Source organism: Equus przewalskii, chromosome 25 (assembly GCF_037783145.1).
Source record: "Equus przewalskii isolate Varuska chromosome 25, EquPr2, whole genome shotgun sequence".
Lineage (NCBI taxonomy): Eukaryota > Metazoa > Chordata > Mammalia > Perissodactyla > Equidae > Equus > Equus przewalskii.
This window is the reverse complement of record NC_091855.1, coordinates 33,646,389-33,669,208: the sequence shown is the minus strand read 5'-3', so window position 1 is coordinate 33,669,208 and position 22,820 is coordinate 33,646,389. Positions and strand designations below refer to the sequence as shown.

At 37.4% G+C, this 22,820-nt stretch overlaps 1 protein-coding gene across 4 annotated transcripts in view; it reads left to right on the top strand.

Moving 5' to 3' along the window:
* Nucleotides 1-6,597, top strand: part of RPS6KA5 (ribosomal protein S6 kinase A5) — a 164,631-nt gene extending 158,034 nt beyond the window's left edge. For all 4 annotated transcript variants that reach the window (XM_070594422.1, XM_070594421.1, XM_070594423.1 and 1 more), the window contains 3 exons: nucleotides 1,438-1,597; nucleotides 2,971-3,134; nucleotides 4,481-6,597. In XM_070594422.1, coding sequence (XP_070450523.1) covers nucleotides 1,438-1,597; nucleotides 2,971-3,134; nucleotides 4,481-4,720 — 564 coding nt within the window. In that variant the 3' untranslated portion in view covers nucleotides 4,721-6,597. The remainder of the gene's footprint in view (nucleotides 1-1,437; nucleotides 1,598-2,970; nucleotides 3,135-4,480) is intronic.
* The last annotated feature ends 16,223 nt before the right edge of the window (nucleotides 6,598-22,820 follow it).

Here is a 22,820-nt window from a genome sequence, read left to right as displayed (position 1 = left end):
GTCCAGTCACGTCGACCTGTAGCCTTCCTTCCACACCAAGGATTTAGGGAGGTTTGGGGGTTTAAAGTTGTTTTGTCTTTGTTCTTCAGATGTCCTAGCATTTCCCTCCTTAGAACAAGTATCTTCCTGTTAGGTTGCTCCAAATTAGAAACTGAGGTTTTTTTCTCCTTCTATTTTCAGACTCTCCATTCTCAAGAGTATTGTTTTTATTCTGGCAGGCACAGCTTTCTTTTTCAGCAAGTCCAGATTCACCCAAAGCCCGCTGGTCTCTGGTGACCTCAGAGGGGTACAGTTCTTCTCCTGTCTGAGTCTCATTCCTCCATCCTCCGTCCTTCTTATTCAGGTTTTGTTGACTGCCTACCTTCTTGTATCTCCTGGTTTTCCTTTCTATGTTATTTTTATGATCCTGTCTTGGAATTTCCATCTTTTCTGAGAGCCAGTGTGTAAGAGCTGCTTCACCACTTGCCATTATGAGAGCGAGCCTGCTTGTCAGACAAATGGTTGGAAGAGAAAAGTGACATGTTCCTTCTAGATCACTGGGCCGCCTCCGTAGCTTCCATACCCCCTAGTGAGGGCTGGGGTTGAGACTGTCCTCTATGTGTCTCTTCCTAATTAACAGCCATGTAAGCAGGCTCCCGCTGACACTTCCCCCCTCTTCTCATACCAAGTGGTGCTTCTCTGTGGTCTGTGCACAGACACAATCACGTCATTAACACCAGCCAGTCCACCTCTGGTTACAGCTCGCCTTCCACCTCTGCAAGCCTGTCACTTGCTCAGTGAGCAGAGAGAAAACCGTCCAAGGATTTTAAAGGGTCCCTTTTCAAAAATCCAGTCTCTGCTACAAAGACAACCTTACCTTTTCAGTTCTGCTCTTGACTTTTTAAAGGGCAAAAACCCTAAACATCAATTTTCAAACACATGGCTACAATGAAATAAAGTGACTGTAGAGAATTCATTGCATTTAACACTATAATGAGAAAAATAAAATAAAAATGGAGGTAATTACAAGCAGAATAAGAAGGCCTAAATAAAAATCTTTTAACATGCTTAACCAGTGTTAATATCCTAAGGAAAGGATGTGTGGAATTGGATAGAAAAAAATAGTTAAGAGATTCTGCTGTTCTCAACTTTCTGTTAACATTAATACCATCTTTCCTCAAGCAGTTGGATTATCCCTTTTTTATTCTTCTTGTTCTGAATATAGTTATAAAAATGGTTTTAAATCATGATATCATAATAAGCCAGTCCTCTTTATTTACAAGTCTTTGAAATGTGTTAGTTGTTTCAGTGATGGAAGTCACGTAATCTTTTAAACCCAGTAATGCTAGTTGTAATATTTGATAAATTATGCTGATGAAGGTGGTGATAAAATTACTAGAGTGGCTTTGACAGTGATTTTGGCAGACTTTCTATTTTGTTCTTTTTTTTTCTTGATAGTATACAATGTTGTCAGGGCAAGTTCCATTCCAATCTCATGACAAAAGTTTGACGTGTACCAGTGCAGTGGAAATCATGAAGAAAATTAAAAAGGGAGATTTCTCCTTTGAAGGAGAAGCCTGGAGGAATGTATCCCAAGAGGCTAAAGATTTGATCCAAGGTAAGAATCGAATGAAACTTTATGTTCTGTGTGGTGTGTAGTGATTGAAGTGACATCAGACCTGTTACACATATACTTGTCTGTTAATTGCTCAAGGAAGCCGTGTGTGTTCTAAAAGGTTTCCAGGTGACTCTGGGCGGCCTTCTTTTCCTCTTATTGGAAGACTGTCCCTTAGTAATCTTCTCTGCAGTCATGGCGTGAACTTGCACTTGGACCCACCAGCATCTCAGTCCACCACCTCCAAAATGAACCCGTACTTTTCTTTCCCCAAAACATGTGCCTCCTCCACCTCCCCTCTTCTGGACAGTGGCACTGCCGAGAAGCCGCATCACCAGACAGACATCCAGACATCGCCCTAGATACCTGCACCTTCCTCACCTTGCACAGCCAGTCACAGCCCTGCAGGGTCAGCATCCCTCCTGGCCCTCCTCTCTTCCCCACTCTCGTGGCCATTGCCTTAGTTCTTGTCATCATTTCCCTCATAAAATCCTACAACATCCTTCCACATCCATCCTTTACTTTGTGGTGACTTCTACGAAGTTGCTTCCTCTGACTTAACCTGTCCATCATCAATTGGGAAAGTGACCTTCTAATAGCCAAATGTGATCATGCCTCTTTTCTGTTAAAAAATCCTTCTGAGAATCCATGTTAGCTTCGGGTCAGACTCCAGAGTGGAGCATTCCAAATTCAAAGCCCTTCGTGACCTGGGCCTGCCTGCCTCCACTTCATCACCCTCACTCTGCCATCGTAGGGCGCTTGAATTCCTCAAATGTGCCGAGCTTTTGGCCGCCTGCACGCCTTTGCGGTGCTCTTGTGAATCTCTGGGGCACCCTCTCCATCAAGCCCTCTTCTGCGCTTCCTCCAGGGCCCACCCTCCCTAGGTGAGCCCTTCCCCTGCGCCTGCTAACACACGTTCATGTGGATTTTTCTGTTGTGCTTGTCCCCGAGGTCATACTAGCTGGGTTCTGTCGATGTCTTTGGCTCCGTCTCTGTATCTCTAGTGCCTTGCTGCACTCCCTGACTTGGAGAAGGTGATTGTACATAAGGAAGCATATCCAGATAACTCTGTGTTCATCTGGGGTTTACCCAGTCATGGGGGAGTCTTTGTTTTGGGCAGTTATTTTCTCCTGATTGAACAGCCAGGTAGCCTGTAGCCTCCTAGCACTGGGCTATTGTGAGCTTTACCATCAGCATCCGGTATTCACTAGGGGATTTAAATGTATATTAAAATATAATTATTTTTGTAGGAGGTTGAAGGCTCCTGGGAACCATGGTGTCCTGTGAACATAACTGAGATTTATGTCTGAGGGTGATTTTAAACTATGTTTGAAATGACAAATCATAAAATAAAAATACCTTATTTGTTCCCACAGGTCTTCTCACAGTTGATCCAAATAAAAGGCTTAAAATGTCTGGCTTGAGATACAATGAATGGCTTCAAGATGGCAGTCAGCTGTCCTCAAATCCTCTGATGACTCCAGACATTCTGGGATCTTCAGGAGCTGCTGTGCATACCTGTGTGAAAGCAACCTTCCATGTAAGGCTCTGTGCTCTGCACATGTGGGGCAGTGTGGAAAGGAATCAGATGTTCTGACTGGAACCTCAGAGGCACACTCATAGCAATACATTTATAATAATGTGTTCTTTAAATTTTAGGTATGTTTTTGTAAATCCCTTCATGATATAAACACATATGATATAAACAGAAAGTGCATGTGGGACCAGAGTCACTGCTAACCCACAAAATACTTTCTTGACATTTAGAAGGAGTTTGTGAGATGAGGAAGTAGTCTCTATTTCAACTATTTGAATAGTTGAAGATTTTCAGCAGGTAACAGTGTGCATAATATTAGAACTTTTTTCTCTCACCTGAGCTAAATAATTTTCTTTAGAAGCTGTCAATAAACATTAGGAACTAAGGCACATGTGAAAGTTCATCCACTCCACAACTGTTTTGTGCATAACACGTCCTAGAGACTGTGAAGGAAAAGAAGTCAGTTAATTGGTATTAGGTATAGATTGTATATTTGAAAGGCTAAGACTACAGAGCAGTAACTGTAAATTCTGCACATTGGTCCCAAGCAGATGCAAATACATTAAGATAATTGTATAAGGAATAGATTTGTTTGGGAGAAATAGGATTACCTCTGAAGGGATTGTGTTGAGAAAGAAGGGATAGCATTTCCTCATCAGCTGCAGAAATGGATTAAAAAGTAATGAACTAGAGTATGTTGAGGTGTGAAGAGATTACCAGCAAGAATTTGCAGCAGATGATCCAGATTTCTCGGTGACATGTGATGCAAGGGTCTCAGGAGTAAGCACAGTGATGCCTAAGCTTGAGGCAGGCTGCTGGGAAGAGGAAGCCAGGCAGAGGTTTGCAGAGCTCAGCTGCCGTGTCCAAGAGACACCCAAGTTACACTGACTTGGAATCAGAGAGCATAATGGATCCATAATGGATTGAGTCTGCTCTGTGTTGGGACTTTGTGGTCAGAATTTTAAATCTCAGACACAGAACTAGTAAAAGTAACAGGATGGGAGGGTTGGTTTAGATTGCTAATATTCTTTAGAAATTTCTAGTCAGTCAATGTTTTTTGGATTTTTTTTTTTTTGAGAGTTAGTGCTAACTTCTTCAAAAGATTTGTTAGAATCATGACTCCTGGACAGCCTAGCTGGTTTGATTTAAACAGAGCCCTCAGAAATCTTTTCCCGTGAACTTCTGTACCCTGCCAGGAGGTTTGGATATGATGGTTTTAAGGACATCATTTCCAAAACAACTTGGAGCCGTAGTTGCCAACCAAAGGTTGTCTTCTGCTCTAAGTCATAACTGCCAGGAAATCTTCAGTCCTTTCACCTTCACTGTGTTTCCCTTTCTTTCTCCCCTAGGCCTTTAACAAGTACAAGAGAGAGGGGTTTTGCCTTCAGAATGTTGATAAGGCGCCTTTGGCGAAGAGAAGAAAAATGAAAAAGACCAGCACCAGCACGGAGACGCGCAGCAGCTCAAGTGAAAGTTCTCATTCCTCTTCCTCTCATTCTCACGGCAAAACTACACCTACAAAGACACTGCAGCCCAGCAATCCTGCCGACGGCAATAACCCAGAGACCCTCTTCCAGTTCTCCGACTGAATGGCGCAGGAATGGTAGGAATGTAACAGATGACCCATCGCTCCTTTCCTTCCCTCAGCATATGCCTGGGGCGGTGTTTTGTGCTTTTAAAAATGTGTCCCGTTGGTCTCATTGGAATCTGCCTCTTAGGGAATTTTTTCAGGAAAACCCAATTGGTTATCCTTGTCCCAAAGCACTGGACAGAGAACGTTACTGTGAATAGAGCAACGTTAGACTGTTTCACAACCTAGCATGGTGCCAACAGGGCTATTCTTGAAAGAGCAGAGGTGTCTGTGAATTTAATTAGGGACCGGTCAGATCTGAGCTGCTTATGAAGCAAGTCACAGGTTTTTCAGACGCCTGCCAACAAGAGTTATTCAGACTGTGATGATGACACCTTTTGCTTTGCCTCATGGACAATGTGGGTTTTTAAGAGATTTGCACCCTTTGAACAGTGATTTATCAGAGAAAAAGGTCTGACTGTTTTCAAAAAGATTCTGTAATGAATTTTACTTGTGGCATAGACTTATTTCTTGAGAGAAGATTTTAACTTATTGTTTTTATTTTATGGTTACATATGATGATAACTTGCTATTATTAATCTTTTTCTAAAAAGTAAAAAAAAAAAGATATAAGAACTTCAGGTCCCATGCTCTGTGTTTGGGACCCATCTGAGATGCATGCTAAGCTACATATGTTTTTAATTTTGCACTGCTCTTTCCTGGCAATCTGTTTTAATGGTCGTTGCAGAATGTTAAGGTACATGTCTCTGTTTTAAGTAATATTGCACTTTATAAAAGAATATGAATAAAGCAAATTATTTTATAAAGTGCACTGTTTAAAGCATATGTACTGTATTTTTGCCATTTTTTCCTTTATCTACTTTAATTTATCCTCACATCCCCGCTTCTACTCTGTATGCAGCAAGTAGAATGGGCCGTGTTGTATCACATAATCATTAGCCACTTAGGCACGGATGTGAGGAAAACCTAAAGGGAATTTCTCTTAAACACTGTGCTTCATATTTGTACACTGTGTTGTGCTACGGCGAGGCATTTCCTCCTGTAGTTGGATATTATGTACATAATATTTTAGAATCGTAACTATGACTTGTTTTGAAATTTTTCTGTTAAATTTTAAATCCAGAAAGCATATTTTATAAACTTATGCAGAGCATTTTTATTGCTCAAAAGTTCTGAATTCATACAGAAAATAAGTGCAATGTGATGAGGACATTTCACTGCAAGATTGCTGCATTTTGGGGCTGGCCCCGTGGCCGAGTGGTTAAGTTCGCGCGCTCCGCTGCAGGCGGCCCAGTGTTTCGTTGGTTCGAATCCTGGGCGCGGACATGGCACTGCTCATCAAACCACGCTGAGGCAGCGTCCCACATGCCACAACTAGAAGGACCCACAACGAAGAATATACAACTATGTACCGGGGGGCTTTGGGGAGAAAAAGGAAAAAAAAATAAAATCTTAAAAAAAAAAAAAAAAAAAAGATTGCTGCATTTTGAAATGCGATTAATTCATTCCCTATGCAAAAAAATGAAGTGATAGGATTTGTATGCTATATTTTCTTTTAAAGCCATCACATGAAATGTCAGGGCTGAGAAAAGTAATCTTTGCTGTGTTTACAGGAATCGTGCTTAAAAAGAAAATGCCCAATCTGTTTATTTTTTAGTTTTTTGTTAATGATAACCTTGTGAGCATTAGTTTGGAATTTGGGCATGATATTTATTTATTCCTTTCTTGAGATAACAGCAGCATTAATTTCAACAAGTTATGAATACTAAAAATATTGCACTCTATGTAATAGTATATTTATTACTAAATCAATGTATATATTAATAGCACAGGCAACAAAAATGGCAAATATTAAAATATTTTCAAAATATTGTATCATTCTGTTCACATTTTTGTCCATAATGGTTGTTAGAAATAACTTTTTATACTTATCAAAGTGGGCCAAATGGCTACATAACTCTCACTGAGTCAGTGAACGTTTTGTATTTCCAGTCTTCAGTCATTCCTAGTAATGATGAGAAATCTTCGTGAATTATTACCAAACAATAGCTAATTCACAAAATGTGATTCCGTCAGGCACAGAGTTATAATAATCAAGAAAATGTCCGTTTAGGTCTATAGTTATGTTGAATATATTTGGAAGTAAGTTAGCTCTTCACGTCATCTTTAAAACCATGCACACTAGTAGGAAATGCTAGTTGTAACGTGTAAACTCAAGGGACCTTGTTGCTGATGGAAAATGACCCAGAAACATGGTCAGTATACCCTAATGGTTGATGATGGAATTGACTCACTGTGAATACTGGACATTGATGGGTCTCATTTTCATTTATTTTCCTTGCCTCTCCTGAAGGACTTGACAGAAAGTGAAATGGGTAAAAAGGCAGGCAGAGAAAGAGGAGGAAGGGAGGAGAAAGCTGATCCAGCAACTGATGAGCGTGCCTAGATAATCTAGAACGGGCTTTTGAGAAGTGCTCAGAAAACAGAGGTGTCCTCCTCAAACGTCTTCATCCTCAGGCTCCTTGTAAACGTCGGAAAGACAGCCTTTGATGCTAAGCTTGCAGCAGTTAAGTTGTGTGCCGGCTGTTAGTTTCCAGTGAAATTGCACTTTAAAATTCACAGAGCTTTCATTTAGTCGTCAAAAATAAACTAAAAACTACTTCATATGAAAATGTTAAACGAAAGGACTCGTTTGGTATTAGGAGTAAACGAGAAGTAGATCTAACAAAAACAAATAACACGTTAAATTCTCTTTGTAACATTAATTTTGGGAATTGAGCCAAATCACTCCTTTTCTTCTTCCCTTATTGATTTTATATTGTGTAGTTTTCAAACCATCATCACTCCTGACTCATATGATATACTTTATAACCATATATGGCTACTTGAGAGGCAAGAATAAGAAAAGGAAGTAACAGAGGAAAGGAATTTTGAAAGACCAGTTTCTTCTAATTATTGTGCCAGATCCTGTGGCTGAATGAATTAAATTAGCTATTTTGGAATTCATTAATTTTTCCACACCTCTATAAAATAATAAACCACTGAACCACTGGAACAGAAAATCAGCTCTCCTGACTTCATTTCAACATGCTTGTCTGTCTTGGAGTTGCAGCTTCATTTACCCATGAAAAACTGCCTTTTAATTTTTTTATGTTACTGCTGATTTCTTAAATAACTATGTAAATGGCTACATTTTAAATATAAGGTAAGTTATTTTAAAGCAGCCTAGTAGGATAGTGGTGACTATTTTTTTTTTTGATAAGAGAATTCATTTTGTATCCACTTTGGTTTTTTTTAAGTGTATTCTCCAGTACTTTATCAAAGTGTACAATTTGTTGTCTACTTGTTCACTTTGCCCCCATTTCAGACACCTTTTATTCTCAAATTTCTTAAGAACAGAGCATCTCAAAATGGTGAAAATTTCTAAATCATTGGCCCTCTATGTGCCTTAGACCCCCTGATTACTTTGGATATTCTCCTAATGGTCAGTAATAAGCCCATGATTTGGGTGTTCATGTTATCACACTTCTAATATTCTTTAAGATCCAAGTAAATAAGGTAAATTCTGATATGCCACCTACACTATGTCAAAATAAGTGTCTTATTGAGGAATTATTATAATATAATGAAGTATCTTAAAATTATATGACTTTTGGCTCCTCAAATGTGTTGCACCAAAACACCCCAATTTCTGGCCTTTAATTAGTTTGTATTTCCCATCTTCAACTGATACCTTTATCCGGCACTAAAATGAATGTGGCAGACTTTAATGAAATTTGGAATTCAAATGTGAGTTACTGTAAAACTCAAAGAATAGAAAAGTCATCATAAGGTAACAGAGGAAGTATGCATCAAATAAATATTTTAAACATAATCTACCCAAAGAAAAATAGCTGCTACAGCAACGTGAAGATTTTAGTCACTGTCTTGTTAAGTAACTCCCAATTATAACATTCCTTAGACTATCTTCCTTGAGAGTAGTTATTTAAATTTCGTTTATTTGGGGGAAAGTGTATTTTCAAGGGGCAACATTTTTCATCTTATGAACATTTGGTAATAAGTCTCATTTCAGTCCTTATCTTGAGCATTTCTCACTTTTGAGCTTTCAAGATATTTCTTCTGAACTCTTTTCTTTGTATGCCCAGATCCCTGCTACGTAATTAAGGAACTGATGCTTCCCTTCCCCGAGGCTGTTGTCCACCTTTTAGTTCATGAATTCATGAATGAAGCAGGTACAAGTATTTTATATTTTCCTACTCTTAGATTGAAAAGGAGTAACTAACTAAAGTGGCTCCCAAATCTGTCTGTCTCGGCTTCACCATGCTAGTGCAAAATAGGTCCTGTCCATTCAACCACTTCCTTCCCATTAGTACTTCTGACCACGTGGTAAAAAGCTTGATGTTTTGTATTTCTAAGGAGGCTTGGATTAAAAGACACCGTTCTTGGAAGTTATTCGTCAGGCTTCATTTTCGTGGTGTGTTTCTGCTGGGCCAGGTGGAAGGGCGTTTTGTAGTGTTTTTCTAGTTAGAATGCTGCCAAGGTCACCATAAGGGGTCGAATACTTCAGATGGGTTGAGGTAGTGTTGAACACAGCAGCTTCTCTCCAGAACACAGGCAGCTGGGATAATCCTTAGCATTATGTTGCTCCCGTTATTCTTTTCCATTGCATAACATTTTTAATTTGTACAATTTTATAAAATTTGTCTCTTCGCTAAAAAAAATTTCAGTTTCATTCTTGTTCCTTCCCATATTGAGCAGCTTTTAGCTTTTCATGTATGATTTGAAATCCTCCTATATTAAAAAAAGAAGAAGAAAGCAGAAAGAACAAAAAAATGTCATGACTTAGGAAAGGAAATTTAAATTGTATGAACAGAATGCTATAGATTTATTTTCTGACATTTCTGTTTGTAGATAAATTGGAAAATCATTATTACTCTTGTTTTCTTCGCTTTAAAATCCAGTAAGATTGAAGAACTTGACATTCTTAAGTGCAGTTTTATTTTTAACTTTATGAGAGGCTGGTCGTGTAAAACGTGCACTGTGTTGTGGAATGGATGTGTGATGATTATCCTCATTGAAGACCTGTTGCTGTGGTAGACATTTGATTATTCATAGCAGTTTATTTTAAGTACCATAGTGCTATCCTTTTTGTTCAAATTATAAATTTTGGTAAAAGGAGAGATTAAATGTACAGTAATTTACGTTCTTTTGATGGATAAGAAAGGAAATATAAAGGTGCTCGATCACATATAAAGTTAATGCTTGAGTGCTAAAGTTTTTAAAAACATCCCTAAAAACTTTACTGGCGTGATTCTTTAAAAAGAAGGGGAAACCACATATACATATACTTAGAGGAATTTTCAGAGGACTGGCATTTTAATATATAGGGGGTATACTGTTCTCTAAAATGGTATGTATCTTTAGGTATGGAACTGAAAACTTGTTGAAAATAACCTAACCTGCAATAGTCTATGTAACTATGTAAATTCTTCCACAGCTGGACATAAAGATAAGAATTTGTCTTACTAGAAGGTAAATGGAAGCTTAAAAAGATGAAAAATGTTGTTTTTCTTCTGTTCTGTGTGGACAATTAAGAGTCTAAGGACAGCCAAGCCACGACTCAGATGAGTGGCCCTCCTGTCCACGGCCATCTGTGCTGGCTTCGTCACCTGCAGCAGTGCCCTTCTTCCGTTGTTTTTCTGTTTTCCAGTTGTATGACCACGTTAACATATCCGTATACTGATATTTCCCTCACTACATCTTAATGTATCCGTGTACTGATTAACATTTATAAATTGTAATTAAGATCAGAGAAGTGAAGACTTGATTCGGGCAGAAGAGGGAAAAGTTTGGGACAGAAATTGTCGGAATAAGGAAATAATGATGCTGTGTGAGAAACTGAGTAGCTTTACAACTCTGAGACACAAACATTTGCTATGAACAGAGGGCTGCTTTACAAAAATGCTATTTCAATGACTGTATAGATAAATCTCTTTAAAATTTTGTTTGTTTTTAAAGATTGGCCTTTAGCTAACTTTTGTTGCCAATCTTTTTCTGTCTTCTTCCTCTTCTCCCCAGAGCTTCCCAGTACGTAGTTGAATATTCTAGTCGTGGGTCCTCCTAGTTCTGCTATGTGGGACGCCGCCTCAGCATGGCCTAATGAGCGATGCCATGTCCGCGCCCAGGATCCGAACTAGCGAAACCCTGGGCCGCCGAAGCGGAGCACATGAACTTAACCACTCGGCCATGGGGAGCCCCTCTTTAAAAATTTTTGGCTACTCTGTGGATAGATGAACTTATTTAATATATCTGTACATGCTTCGTAAGGTGGTGATTTTCTTCTAGGAGGCATGTGCTAACTTTCTCCTCTCTGTTTTCCTGCCCCCTCCCCAAATTTTCCTACTGCCTTCTGCCCAGACCACTGACATTCTGTGGCCAGAGACCAGTCCAAATGGACCATGAAGACTGTTTAAGTAGTGATCATATTTTTAAAAAATGTTACTGTTTTTTAATGTTTAATGTAACATTAAAAATGTTAATATTATATGTTCTTTCATGTAACATGTAAAGTACAGAGACTTTAAGTGGACAGCTCAATGAATTTTTACATATGTATGCACGCATATACCATCATCTAGATCAAGATGAGGCTCCCAGTCCATACTCAGACATAACCACTGTTCTGATTTCTGTCACCATAGATTAGTTTTACCTGTTCTTGACCTTCTTATGGGTAGAATCATACAGTCCGTAGTCTTTTGTGTCTGGTTTTATTTGATCATCATGTCTGTGAAATTCGTTTGTCTTGTTGCATGTAACAATAACAATAGTTTACTCTTTTTCATTGCTGTGTTGTATTCCATCACATGAGTATATCGCTATTTATCCATTCTCCTGTTGATGGACATTTGTGTTGTTTACAATTTTTAGCTTTTATGTCTAAAGCTGCCATGAGCATTCCTGTACATATCTTTTAGTGGACATGTGCACTCATTTCTCTTGAGTTTATGCATAAGAATGAAACTACCAAATCATAAGATAGGTGTATATATAGCTGTGGAAGATATTGCCAAATAGTTTTCAACAGCGGTTGTACCATTTTACGCTCCCACCAACAATATATGAGAGTTCAGTTACTCCACATCCTCATCAATACTTAGTACCATCAGCCTTATTAGTTTTAGCCATTTGGACAAATGTCTGTTTCATCGTGGTTTCAGCCGTTCTGGCAAGTCTGTATTTTATTGTGGTTTTCATGTGCATTTCTTTGAGAAGTAATGATGTCATTTGGATATTCTCACTTGTTAAGTGCCTCTTCAAGTCACTTATTCATATTTATTGGATTGTCTGTCTTTTTCCTATTGATTTGCAGGGTTCTTTACATTTTATGGATATGAGTTTTTTGTCTGATATATTATTATAAATATCTTCTCTTTGGTTTGTCCTTTGATGACCAGAAATTCTTAATTTTTTTGAAGCCCAATATGCTAGTCTTTTATTTTATGGTTAATGATTTTGTGTCCTGTATAATAAGTCTTTACCCCAAGATTATGAAAATATTCTAATATTCTTCTAAAATCTTTATTATTTTACCATTCACATTAGGCCTACAATCCATGTAGCACTGATATTTGTATATGGTGTGAGATAGTAGCCAAAATTCATGTATTTCCAAGTGAGTATTCACTTGACCCAGTACAATGTATTGAAAAACTCAGTACACTGCAGTTGCAATTTTTATAAAGTCTTCATATCTGGTAATGTAAGACCTCTAACTTTGGTGTTCTTCTAGATAGACTAAGCTATTCTTAACCCTTTGTATTTCTATATACATTTTAGAAACAGCTTGTCAATTTCCAGGGGAGGGGAGGGAGGAATTACACTTTAATTGGTATTGCATTGAATATATAGATCAATTTCAGGAGGAATTAATATCTTCTCAATTTTGAATTTTCCAACCCATACACCTGGTAGATCCCTCTTCTTTACTTGGGTCTTTTTAAATGTGTCTCAGCAATGTTTTATAGATTTACATGTAGAGATTAGATTTATTTCTAGGTTTTTGATGTTTTATTTTATCTAATTCTTTTTTGTTGATATATAGAAATATAAATATTGCCTTTACATCTAGCAACCTAGCTAAATTCACTTTAATTCTAATAATTCTATAGATTCTTTTGGATTTCTTCATGTATACAATCATATTTTCTGTAAATAATAATAGTTTCATTTTTCTATTTCAAATTTTTCTTTTCTTGGCTTATTGAGCTGACTAGGACTCCTAGCAAAACGTTGAATAGAAGTGAAGATGGTGGACCTCTTTGCCTTGTTTCTCAACTCAAAATAAGAATTCGGTATTTCACCATTCAGTATGATGTTGTAAATTTTTTTGTAGATGCTATTTACTAAATTAAGGGGCTTTTTACTGCTAGTTTTCTGGGAGTTTTTATTAAATGCTTTTTCTGCCTCTGTTGAGATGTGCATGTGGTCTGTCACAGTCATGAATTACACTAATGGACTTTCAAGTGTTGCATTCCTGGAATAAACCCCATTTGGTCTTGGTATATTGTTCTTTTCATATATCAGTGGATTCAATGTGCTAATATTTTGCCTAAGAAATTTGAGTCTATGTTCATAAGAAAGATAGATCTATAATTTTCCTCTCTTTAATATCTTTGTTGAGTTTTTGGTAGCAAGATTATTGTGGCCTCATAAAACAAGTTGGGAGTGTGTTCCTTCTTTTCTGTACACCGGAAGAGTTTGTAAACCCAGTGTTATTCCTTCCTTAAGTGTGTGAAATAATTCACCATGAATTGAAGCCACATGTATAAGAAGTTTTCTTTGTAGGAAGGTTGTCTTTTAATTGGAATATCTAGTCCGTTTACGGTCAACGTGGTTCTTGATTACTGGCTTTAAGTTTATCATCTTCAAGTTTGTTTTTTATTTGTCCCATTTCCTCTTTGTTCCTGTATTTCTCCTTTTCAGCCTTCTTTTGAATAAACTAAGTATTCCCTCTTATCCGTTTTTTTATTACTATGTTAGTTTGTTGGAAATATTTTAAAAATTCATTTAGCAGTTACCTTAGAGATTATAATATGCATCTTTGACTTACCAGTCTACCTTAAATTAGTACATTACCATTTCCCAACAATGCAAGAACTTTTTGACAGTTTAAATCTGTTTACCCATCCTTCCTTTTGTGTTATTGTTGCCGTGTATTTTACCTCTGCAGTCTCTATATATTAAACCTCAAGACATTATTTTATTATTATTATTACTACTGCCATCTATTTTGAAGCATCAGTATTGTTTTATTTACCCACATATTTCTGATGTTTTTCATTCCATCCTGCCTTTCCTTCCTTACTTATGTCTGGGATTATTTTCTTCTTCTTGGAGAACTCTTTTTAGTATTTATTTTAGTGCCGAGTCTGCTGTCAATGAATTCTCTTAACTTTTGTTTTTTGAAACCTTCTTTTGCCTTTATTTCCTTTTATAACATGTTTATTGAGATAAAATTCACATATCATCCCATGCATCCACTTAAAGTGTACAATTCAATATTGCCTTTATTTTTGGTGAGGAAGATTGGCCCTGAACTAACATCTGTTGCCAATCTTCCTCTTTTTTTTTTTCTTTTGCTTGAGGAAGATTGTCACTGAGCTAACGTCTGTGCCAGCCTTCCTCTATTTTGCATGTTGGATGCTGCCACAGCATGGCTTGATGAGCAGTGTGTAGGTCCACACCCAGGATCCAAACCTGTGAAGCCCGGGCCACCGAAGGGGAACACGTGAACTTAACCACTACCCCACTGGGCCGGCTGCAATACTGCCTTTATTTTTGAAGGATATTTTTGCTGAGTATGAAATTATAAATTCAGCACTTTCAAGATGTCATTCCATTCTTTAAGTTCTGTGGGAAAGTCAGCCATCAGTCTTACTGTTCTCCTTTGAAGGTAATATGTCTTTTTTCTCTGGTCATTTTTAAGATTTTATCTTTGTCTTTGGTTTTTAACATTTTGACTATGATGTGACTATATGTGGTTTCTTTATCTCCCTTAAGGATAGTAAACTTGTTGAGTCTGTTGGTTGATGTTCTTCCTTAATTTTGGAAATTCTTAACCAGTCATTCTTCAGGTAATTTTTTCCAATCCATTTCTCTCTTTCCTCTTTTCTAGAAATCTTCCAACCTTTTCACCGTGTTCCATATGTATCTTACAGTCTTTTCTGTGTTTTCCATCTTTATTTCTCCCTGTACTGCAGTCTGTGTAATTTTCACTGGCCTGTCCTCCAATTCATTTGTCCTCTGTTCTGCTGGATCTAATGAATTTTAATTTTAATTTTATATATCGTATTTTCAAATCTAAAATATTCATGACTTTATTTTATAGATTCCAGGTATCTGCTGAAACTCTTCATCTTTTCCTCTATATTCTTGTACACATTAATCAAAGTAATTTTAAAGTTCTTGTTTGATAAATCCAATGTCTGAATTACTGCCTATTGGTTGTTTCTATTGTCCATATATATTTTCTCTTGGTTTTCAGTCATTTGGTCCTGTTTTTTAGGATGCCTCATAAGTTTGGCTGAATACCATACATTGTGTATTAAAGATTGTAGAGGCTCTGTATGATGTTTTCTTCCTCCTAAGCTTGTTATATTTTGCTTTGGCAGGCAGGTAGAGTACAGGCAGATCACCATAATCTGTTGAGGGTTGATTTTAGACTTCGTTAGGGCTGGGTTCAGTTTTTGTCCTTATTCCTGACACACGACCACTCTAGGTTCTCAACTGAAAATCTGAGGTGTTTACTAGGGCCACTTCAGCTTGGTGGTCTTGACCTCCAACCTCTCTTTCCTCAGCACTGAGAGCTACTAAAAGCTCTGTTCGGCTCTTTAGCCAGCTGCTGCTGTTTGCTGGGTTTCTGGAGGTCTCGCCTTGTGCATATGTTTAGAATTGGCAAACAACTCTAGGAGACTCTGTTGCAGCATTTTGGGCTCACTTCCCTGAGGTTTTTTCCTCTCTGGGATCTTGCCTCTCGAGTCCTAGCTACTGTGGCAGCCCACACTCCAACCTTTGTCTCTTCAACCAAGTGGGATGGCTGCTTTCTGCTAGGAATTTACTTCCCTGTGCTGTGAATTTGCAGTGCCTTCAGAGAAGTCAGCATGAATGTGGAGCTCACCTCAGGGTGCTTCCCTTCTTTCAGAACTTATATCTCCTTAGGTTCTACCTGCTTCTGGCAGTGATAACTTGGTTGTCACAGGTTCAGGTGGGGGGCGGGGGCACCAGGTTTCTTCATTTGTTCCTTCATACACTAGATATTTTTTGAGCTCCTATTTCAGGCCAGGTTCTGTTCTAGACACAGGCAGTGTAACAGTAAATAAGATAAGATCTTGGCCGCTTTAAGACTTACAGCCTCTTGTTAGAGAAATGGTTTCTGTGCTGTACTTGTACTAATTAAAGACTTTTCTTACATGTGGGTGAGAGAGACAGACCAAGACCAAGACCTTTTGGATGACAACACCTTCCTATTTTATACAAATATTTTTAGCCTTTTAAAAGTTCTGCAGAGATTAACCCAGTTCACACACAATACATCAATACTCGGCCCACCTTTTGAATGCTATGACATTATGCTTAGTTCCCTATCTATGATTTTCTGCATCATACAGACAAAAACACATGAAAAACTCACTTTGGAGCACAATTATATAACAATTTGAGTTAAAACTCCAGGAACTGACTTATGGAGAACAAACTTAGCTCTGAAATCAGATCTTTCTATGAATGTTAACAGGAGATCTGATAAAGAATCAGCCTACTTGTGGTTTCTCATTTTAACTTCAGTTTTCACATGCTACAAAGCACTTATTAAATGCTTTGAGATACTAAAAAATGACTTGTGTGTTCTCAGTCTTCCAGAATTGTTTAAATGTCACTGTTACCAAGAGAAAAATATAACCTGGGCATATGTCACTGTTAAGATATTATGGTCAAATCAAGAATTTTACTCTTCTGTTCTTTGTTATTCTTTCCCACTTCGGAAACTTTTTCCAATGGATTCTTTTCTTTTCTAAAGACAATTCCAGAGGTGATAATTTGTACTTCCAATTCCAGTCCCTTTTCATGCGATCAAAGTCCGTGAAAGAACTAGAACATCATCATATAAGTAGCTCTCTAGAACTAGAACATGCTCAGAGGACAGATCAGAATCCTGAGCACCTGGGGTTTGGGCTCCTTAGAATTACAGACTTTTGGAACGGTTTAGAGCTGCCAGTTAAAGTGGAAGAAGCCAGACACAAAAGGCCACATATTGTATAATTCCATTTATATGAAATGTCCAGAATAGGCATATCATAGAGATAGAAAATAGATTAGTGGTTTCCAGGGGATTGGTGAACCTTCCAGGTCGGAGGGGAAAATGGGAAGTGATTGTGTATATAAGTGGTAAGATTTGGAGTGATGAAAATATTCTGGAGTTAGATAGTGGTGGTGGTGGTCATACAACATCGTGAATATACTAAAAACCACTGAATTGTACATTTAAAATGGTGAATTTTGTTATGTGAATGTTATCCTTAATTTTTTAAAAATCACGCTCACACTCACACACACACAAAAGAACGACAAGCTATAGCAAGCATATAGTTATTTTGAGAAAGTCAGTTCTAACACCTGGGAATACCATCCCAGCCCTCCTTTCTTTGGCAGCAACTCTGTTTGAAGTATGATGGATGTTATGGTTGGAAAATCTTCTCTTAAGCGGAAAGTAAGTTCTTGAGGACAAAGTGAACTTGTTCCTTGCAGATGACATCAAAGTTCCAGCCTAATAGAGAGCGGGCACCTCCTTTGGATCCTATTTTTCCCAGTGTCGAGTAATGTTTGGATAGATATCAACGCGCTGTATGTTTTTGCAGAGATCGCATTATCATTACTTTATCTCTGCTCTAAAGGATAATCCCTTGCTTTTGGCCTCATTGTCATAATGGGACCACCAGGCTCTTGTTTTACATACATTTTTCTTTGATGAATGCTTTTCTCAAATCTTATCCTACCTATGTTAAATTTCTCTCAGAAGCAGGTTCATTGGTGCAATTAACTGAAATATTATTTTACTTATTCATGAAGTCAATTAGATTCAGTTCTCTTTTTCTCAATCATAATACCATTGAAATACCAGAAAATTATGCTACTCATAACTTCTCCATTTAGTCAGAGGCTATCTTGTCTCCCTTAACTCTGACATTTAAAATATTTTTATCCTTGATAATTTATTTATATTTATTGAATGCAAAAGTTTTATCAACATGAGAGTGAACCTATAAATCTCTTTATTCACCGATTGAGGTATCACGAGACACTGCTTTTGTTCCTAGCAAAGATGAACTCTATTGAAGAAAAGTAGACTTTGAACATTTCAAAATGCGTTTATAGCAAATGTAAATAAGATTGTTTCAAAATAGGAGTTGTTTTACATAAAATCTTTATGTGAAGAATATATACCACAGCACAATAAAGTTAATGCTTTTAATATTTTAATACTTTTAATATTTTGAATGGTAAATGTTTTGAAGGTATTTTTTAATAGTAACTAGCTACTGAAAAAATTTTCTTAAAATATTTAGAATAAAGCACACCTAAAATGTATGAACTAGTAGAAGTATTTTGTTGTATCATTAGTCTAATTGTACATATGTTTTAAAACAAGAATGGGCTGGGATAATAAAGATTTACTTTTAATAAGTACGGTAGTATTTTACTGAGTGATTCTGATGTCTTTTAGATATTTGAGTAAAGTCTACTGTCAAAGTATTCCAGAATTTATTTTATTTCAGTGTCCTTGCTTCTGATCCTAGCGTTGGCTTTCTAATGTCAGAGTAATCAAACCTCACTCACCTAAAAATCCAGACAACTTTTTCTAATGATAAATACATTCAGTGAAAAACTTGATTCTTTAAAAATTCTAATTAGAGTTTAAATTGACTTATTTGAACCATATGTATATTATGAAACCTAAAAAGACAACTGTTTGTGATATTATAATTAATGTATAATCTTCATTATGTAGGGTCTTTTTAAAAATTAGTTTCTGCATTGGTTTGTTGTTAACTTTTTCAAACATTAGCAGATTATGGTGGCTCTAGCAAAGGGTTTTGTTTTGAATCTTGTAGCATATTTAGGAATTATTAAATTATGTTACAATGTGAAATCTTCATACTTGTATTATAGTAACTTAAAATTAGTTTGCATTAATAGTCTGTGTATCTAAATACATACCTTAGTTTGGAGGAAAAAATATTCTATTTTCTAGTTACTTAACAACTAACTTAATTGCTACTAGTTATTAATAGTTCAATATTGTGAAATGTACCTGTGTGTGCTTGTGTATATGTGTGTGTATGTGCATATTTACACATACATAATTACATACACCTATTCCTTAAATTGACTGTCTGCCCTGCTGTGGTCCCCACCTGTATAAAGTACTCTCTAGTATGAATGATCCGTCAACCAAAGGGTGTGAGATATCTGTGTTAGTTTCTTTTAAAATGAGAGATATGGATACAAATAGTTCAAACTAGTGATGCCAGGTCCATTTCCTAAAGAACTAAGGTAGCTCTAACCGGTGATAACATTCCAGAGTTCCAGGATTACTTTAATGTAGCTTTAAAGATGGTAAGGATTTTGATTTACTACAAAGACTTTGGAGTGCTAAACTTTGGATATTTAAAACATCCGTAGATAGTAGGTATTTGTTTTTTAAAGGTTAAGTAAGGAATGTATTTTATTTACTTGGTTGATTGTATCTAGACATTATAAATGTGATGTTTATTTTTTTATTAGCTACTTCATTGTTGGTGTCTTTTTTTATTGAGATAACGTTGGCTTATAATATTACATAAATTTCAAGTGAACATTATTATATTTTGACTTCTGTATAGACTACGTTGTGTTAACCCCCAAAAGTCCAGTTGCCATGGGTCACTGTACAAATGTCACCCTTTACTCCTTTCCCCTCCGCCATCCCCCAAGTGTTGGTGTCTTAATGGGAAATTTTAGTTTGATTAGTCAAATCTGTCTGTTAGGTTTTGGGTTTTCAAATTTTTTGTTTGGTTGGTTTGGGGGTATTTTTGGAGGGGAGAAGTGATAACCTAAGAAGTTTCTGCAGTAGAAAATATCGTGAAACCATATATGTCCTTTATAAAGTTGTGGTATTTAGAGGAATTTTTCAAAGCCTATATTGGGAGATAGGCAAATTAAGCGAAGCATCGTAGTGAGTTCTTTTTTTTCATAGTGAATTCATCTCATGTATAAGATGACAAGCGTAGTTAGCACTTTTTGCGAACATTCTGGGCTTCTTTTCATTGTGACTGCTTTGCAAAGTTAGTAATGTTCCTCCCTGGTAAGAGGCTGACTGGAATTTATCTTTGTTTAAAGATAAATATTTCTAATATGGAGAAAATAAAAATTGCACATATGCCTCTCATTTGGCAAACTCTAAACTCTCAGTACTCCATCACAGCATTAGATACTAACCATACTAACAGCATGCAGATTTACTGTTTTTCATTAAACTTAGCACTTTACATTGAAAGTGTTTTCAAATCAGATCTTATTTGGGTGGATTTCACATAATTGAACTAATACATAAATATTTGCTCCTTTGAAGGTATTTAGATATTGGAAATTAGTGGTTTGCTTATGAGCCATAGATACAAAGAACAATTTTAGATGAAATTTCCATTCTTCACTTTTTTGTAGATGAATTGCTTGGGCGTAACGCTGTGCTTCTATATTCTTGGACTATTAATGAATAATTCTATTTGTTTATATCAACCAATATATTATTAAATCAGCTCTTTTTTGTTCAGCAGAACACTGAGCTGGTTGGGAACGCTGTGTGTGGAAGTTAGATGCAAAGGTTAACTGTTGGACTGAAAGCCCCTTCTGAGAGCTGAACTCTCAGGAGGCAACGAGTAATGAGACACACAGCCCATCACTCATGTCCAGCCTAGTCAGTGCCCCAACTTTGTCTCTGTCTATTCATTTTTTAATAATTATACTTATCCGCATCTTAAGAAAAGCACATTTGTCCTCTAAAAGAAAACAGGTAACCCAAAAAAAGCTCACTTTATTCCTTCTCTTTCCTGAACCCTTGGCTCTAATTTAAGAGTAAAATGTATCATATATGACACTCTCCATGAGCATTGCTGATGATCTTATGAAAGGGGGTGGGAGAGCAGTTTGGTACTGTATTTCTGGACTGGTCACAGACTTGGTGATCCTGAGCAAGTCACTCAGCCTCTCTGTGCCTCTGTTTCTTCATCTGTAAAGTGGGGGTCATGATACCTGCCCTTCTCTGCCTTGCCAGCACACTGAGGATCCATTAAAAAAGAGGAAAAAACTCTGTAAGGTGCATTGATCCCAAAGATGAGCAGAATATAGATGTAGCTGTTATTTAATAATGAAGAGTCTGTTATGTAGCATTTTAATTTTAAAAGTGTCTTTGCCTGGTTCTGTATAGTGAATACCAACTAGCATTTTGAAATGGAAATTGAGAATACATAGGTTTAAAATTAAATAGATTTTTAATATTTATGATCATCAAATAGTAACAGTAAAAATGTATAGTGTATATTATAGGTCTGAGTGTGGATTTGAAATACATTATTGCACTCCGGCCGGCCCAGTGGCATAGTGGTTAAGTTCTTGTGTTCTGCTTCGGCAGCCCAGGGTTCCCAGGTTCAGATCCCAGGCACAGACATAGCGCCACTTGTCAAGCCACGCTGTGGTGGCATCCCACATAGAACAGAAGAAGATTGGCACAGATATTAGCTCAGGGACAATCTTCCTCAAGCAAAAAGCGGAGGATTAGCAACAGATGTTAGCTCAGATCCAGTCTTCCTCACAAAAAATGAATAAATAAAATAATTTATTGCACTCAGCTAGTTTGTAGAATGTCTTGTTATTTGAGTTGACATTTTTTATTTCGGAGCACTGCATGGTTGATCAGAGCAAACCATGCCATAGTAATATTTTTAGCATATCCTGGAATCTTAGAGTTCAGGAGCTTAGAGCTCACTCAGTGCAACTTCCTACTGGAAGCAAGGTTCCTTCCTGGTGACATCATTGGCAGGTGCTTGTGCAGCCTCCTCCTGAAAACTTGTAAGGATTGCGGGGCGGGGTGCTGCTATGTCATTACTTTGATATGTACCTTTTGTTCAAGAATTTCCTGAAACTTGGAACTAGTTATGTGTTACATTAGAAGATGCAAGCATTGTATTGTAAATTTTGTATTGAACACCATCCTTAGTTAAAGGGCCTAGGTTGGTAATATTTTCTGAGTTTTTTTTTTGTTTGTTTTGGGCATGGTTTCCCCCCCATTCATTGGGTTGTTTTCTCCATTTTCTTTTCTTTTCTTTTTTTTTGAGGAAGATTAGCCCTGAGTTAACATCTGCTGCCAACACTCCTCTTTTTGCTGGGGAAGACCGGCCCTGAGCTAACATCCATGCCCATCATCTTCTACTTGGCATGTGGGACGCCTGCCTCAGCATGGTTTGACAAGCAGTGTGTAGGTCAGCACCTGGGATCCGAACCAGCAAACCCCGGGCCGCCCAAGCAGAAACATGCAAACTTAACCACTACCCCACCGGGCTGCCCCTCCATCTTCTTAATAATTGGAAAATATTTTCTTCCCTTTTCATTTGTATCTTCTTCCATTTGGCATTTATGGTGGCAGCAGGGAACAGGTGTCTATTTTTAGAATGGACTGAAACCAGCACTTTGTGCTTGTCTTACTATGGCAACTGGACTGATTCCTATCACTTATTTAAAGGTCTTTCGGAGCAAGAAGCCATTCCTTTCAGGGCAATGCCTGGAGAGTGCTGTCAGGCGCTCTGGGGAAGGGGAAGCTGATGGGACCTCAGAGTAGAGAACAGTGTCTGCATGTCCTGAAACCATATTTCCTTCTAAGGTGCATGCTTCCCAGAGCCACTGCATTCTAGTGTAGCGCCAGCTGCCAGGTAAGAAAGCTGTGAAATGACATGTCGATTTTCCTAATGTAGCAGGTCATGTTTGGGGGACGTCGTACAGCCTTGATG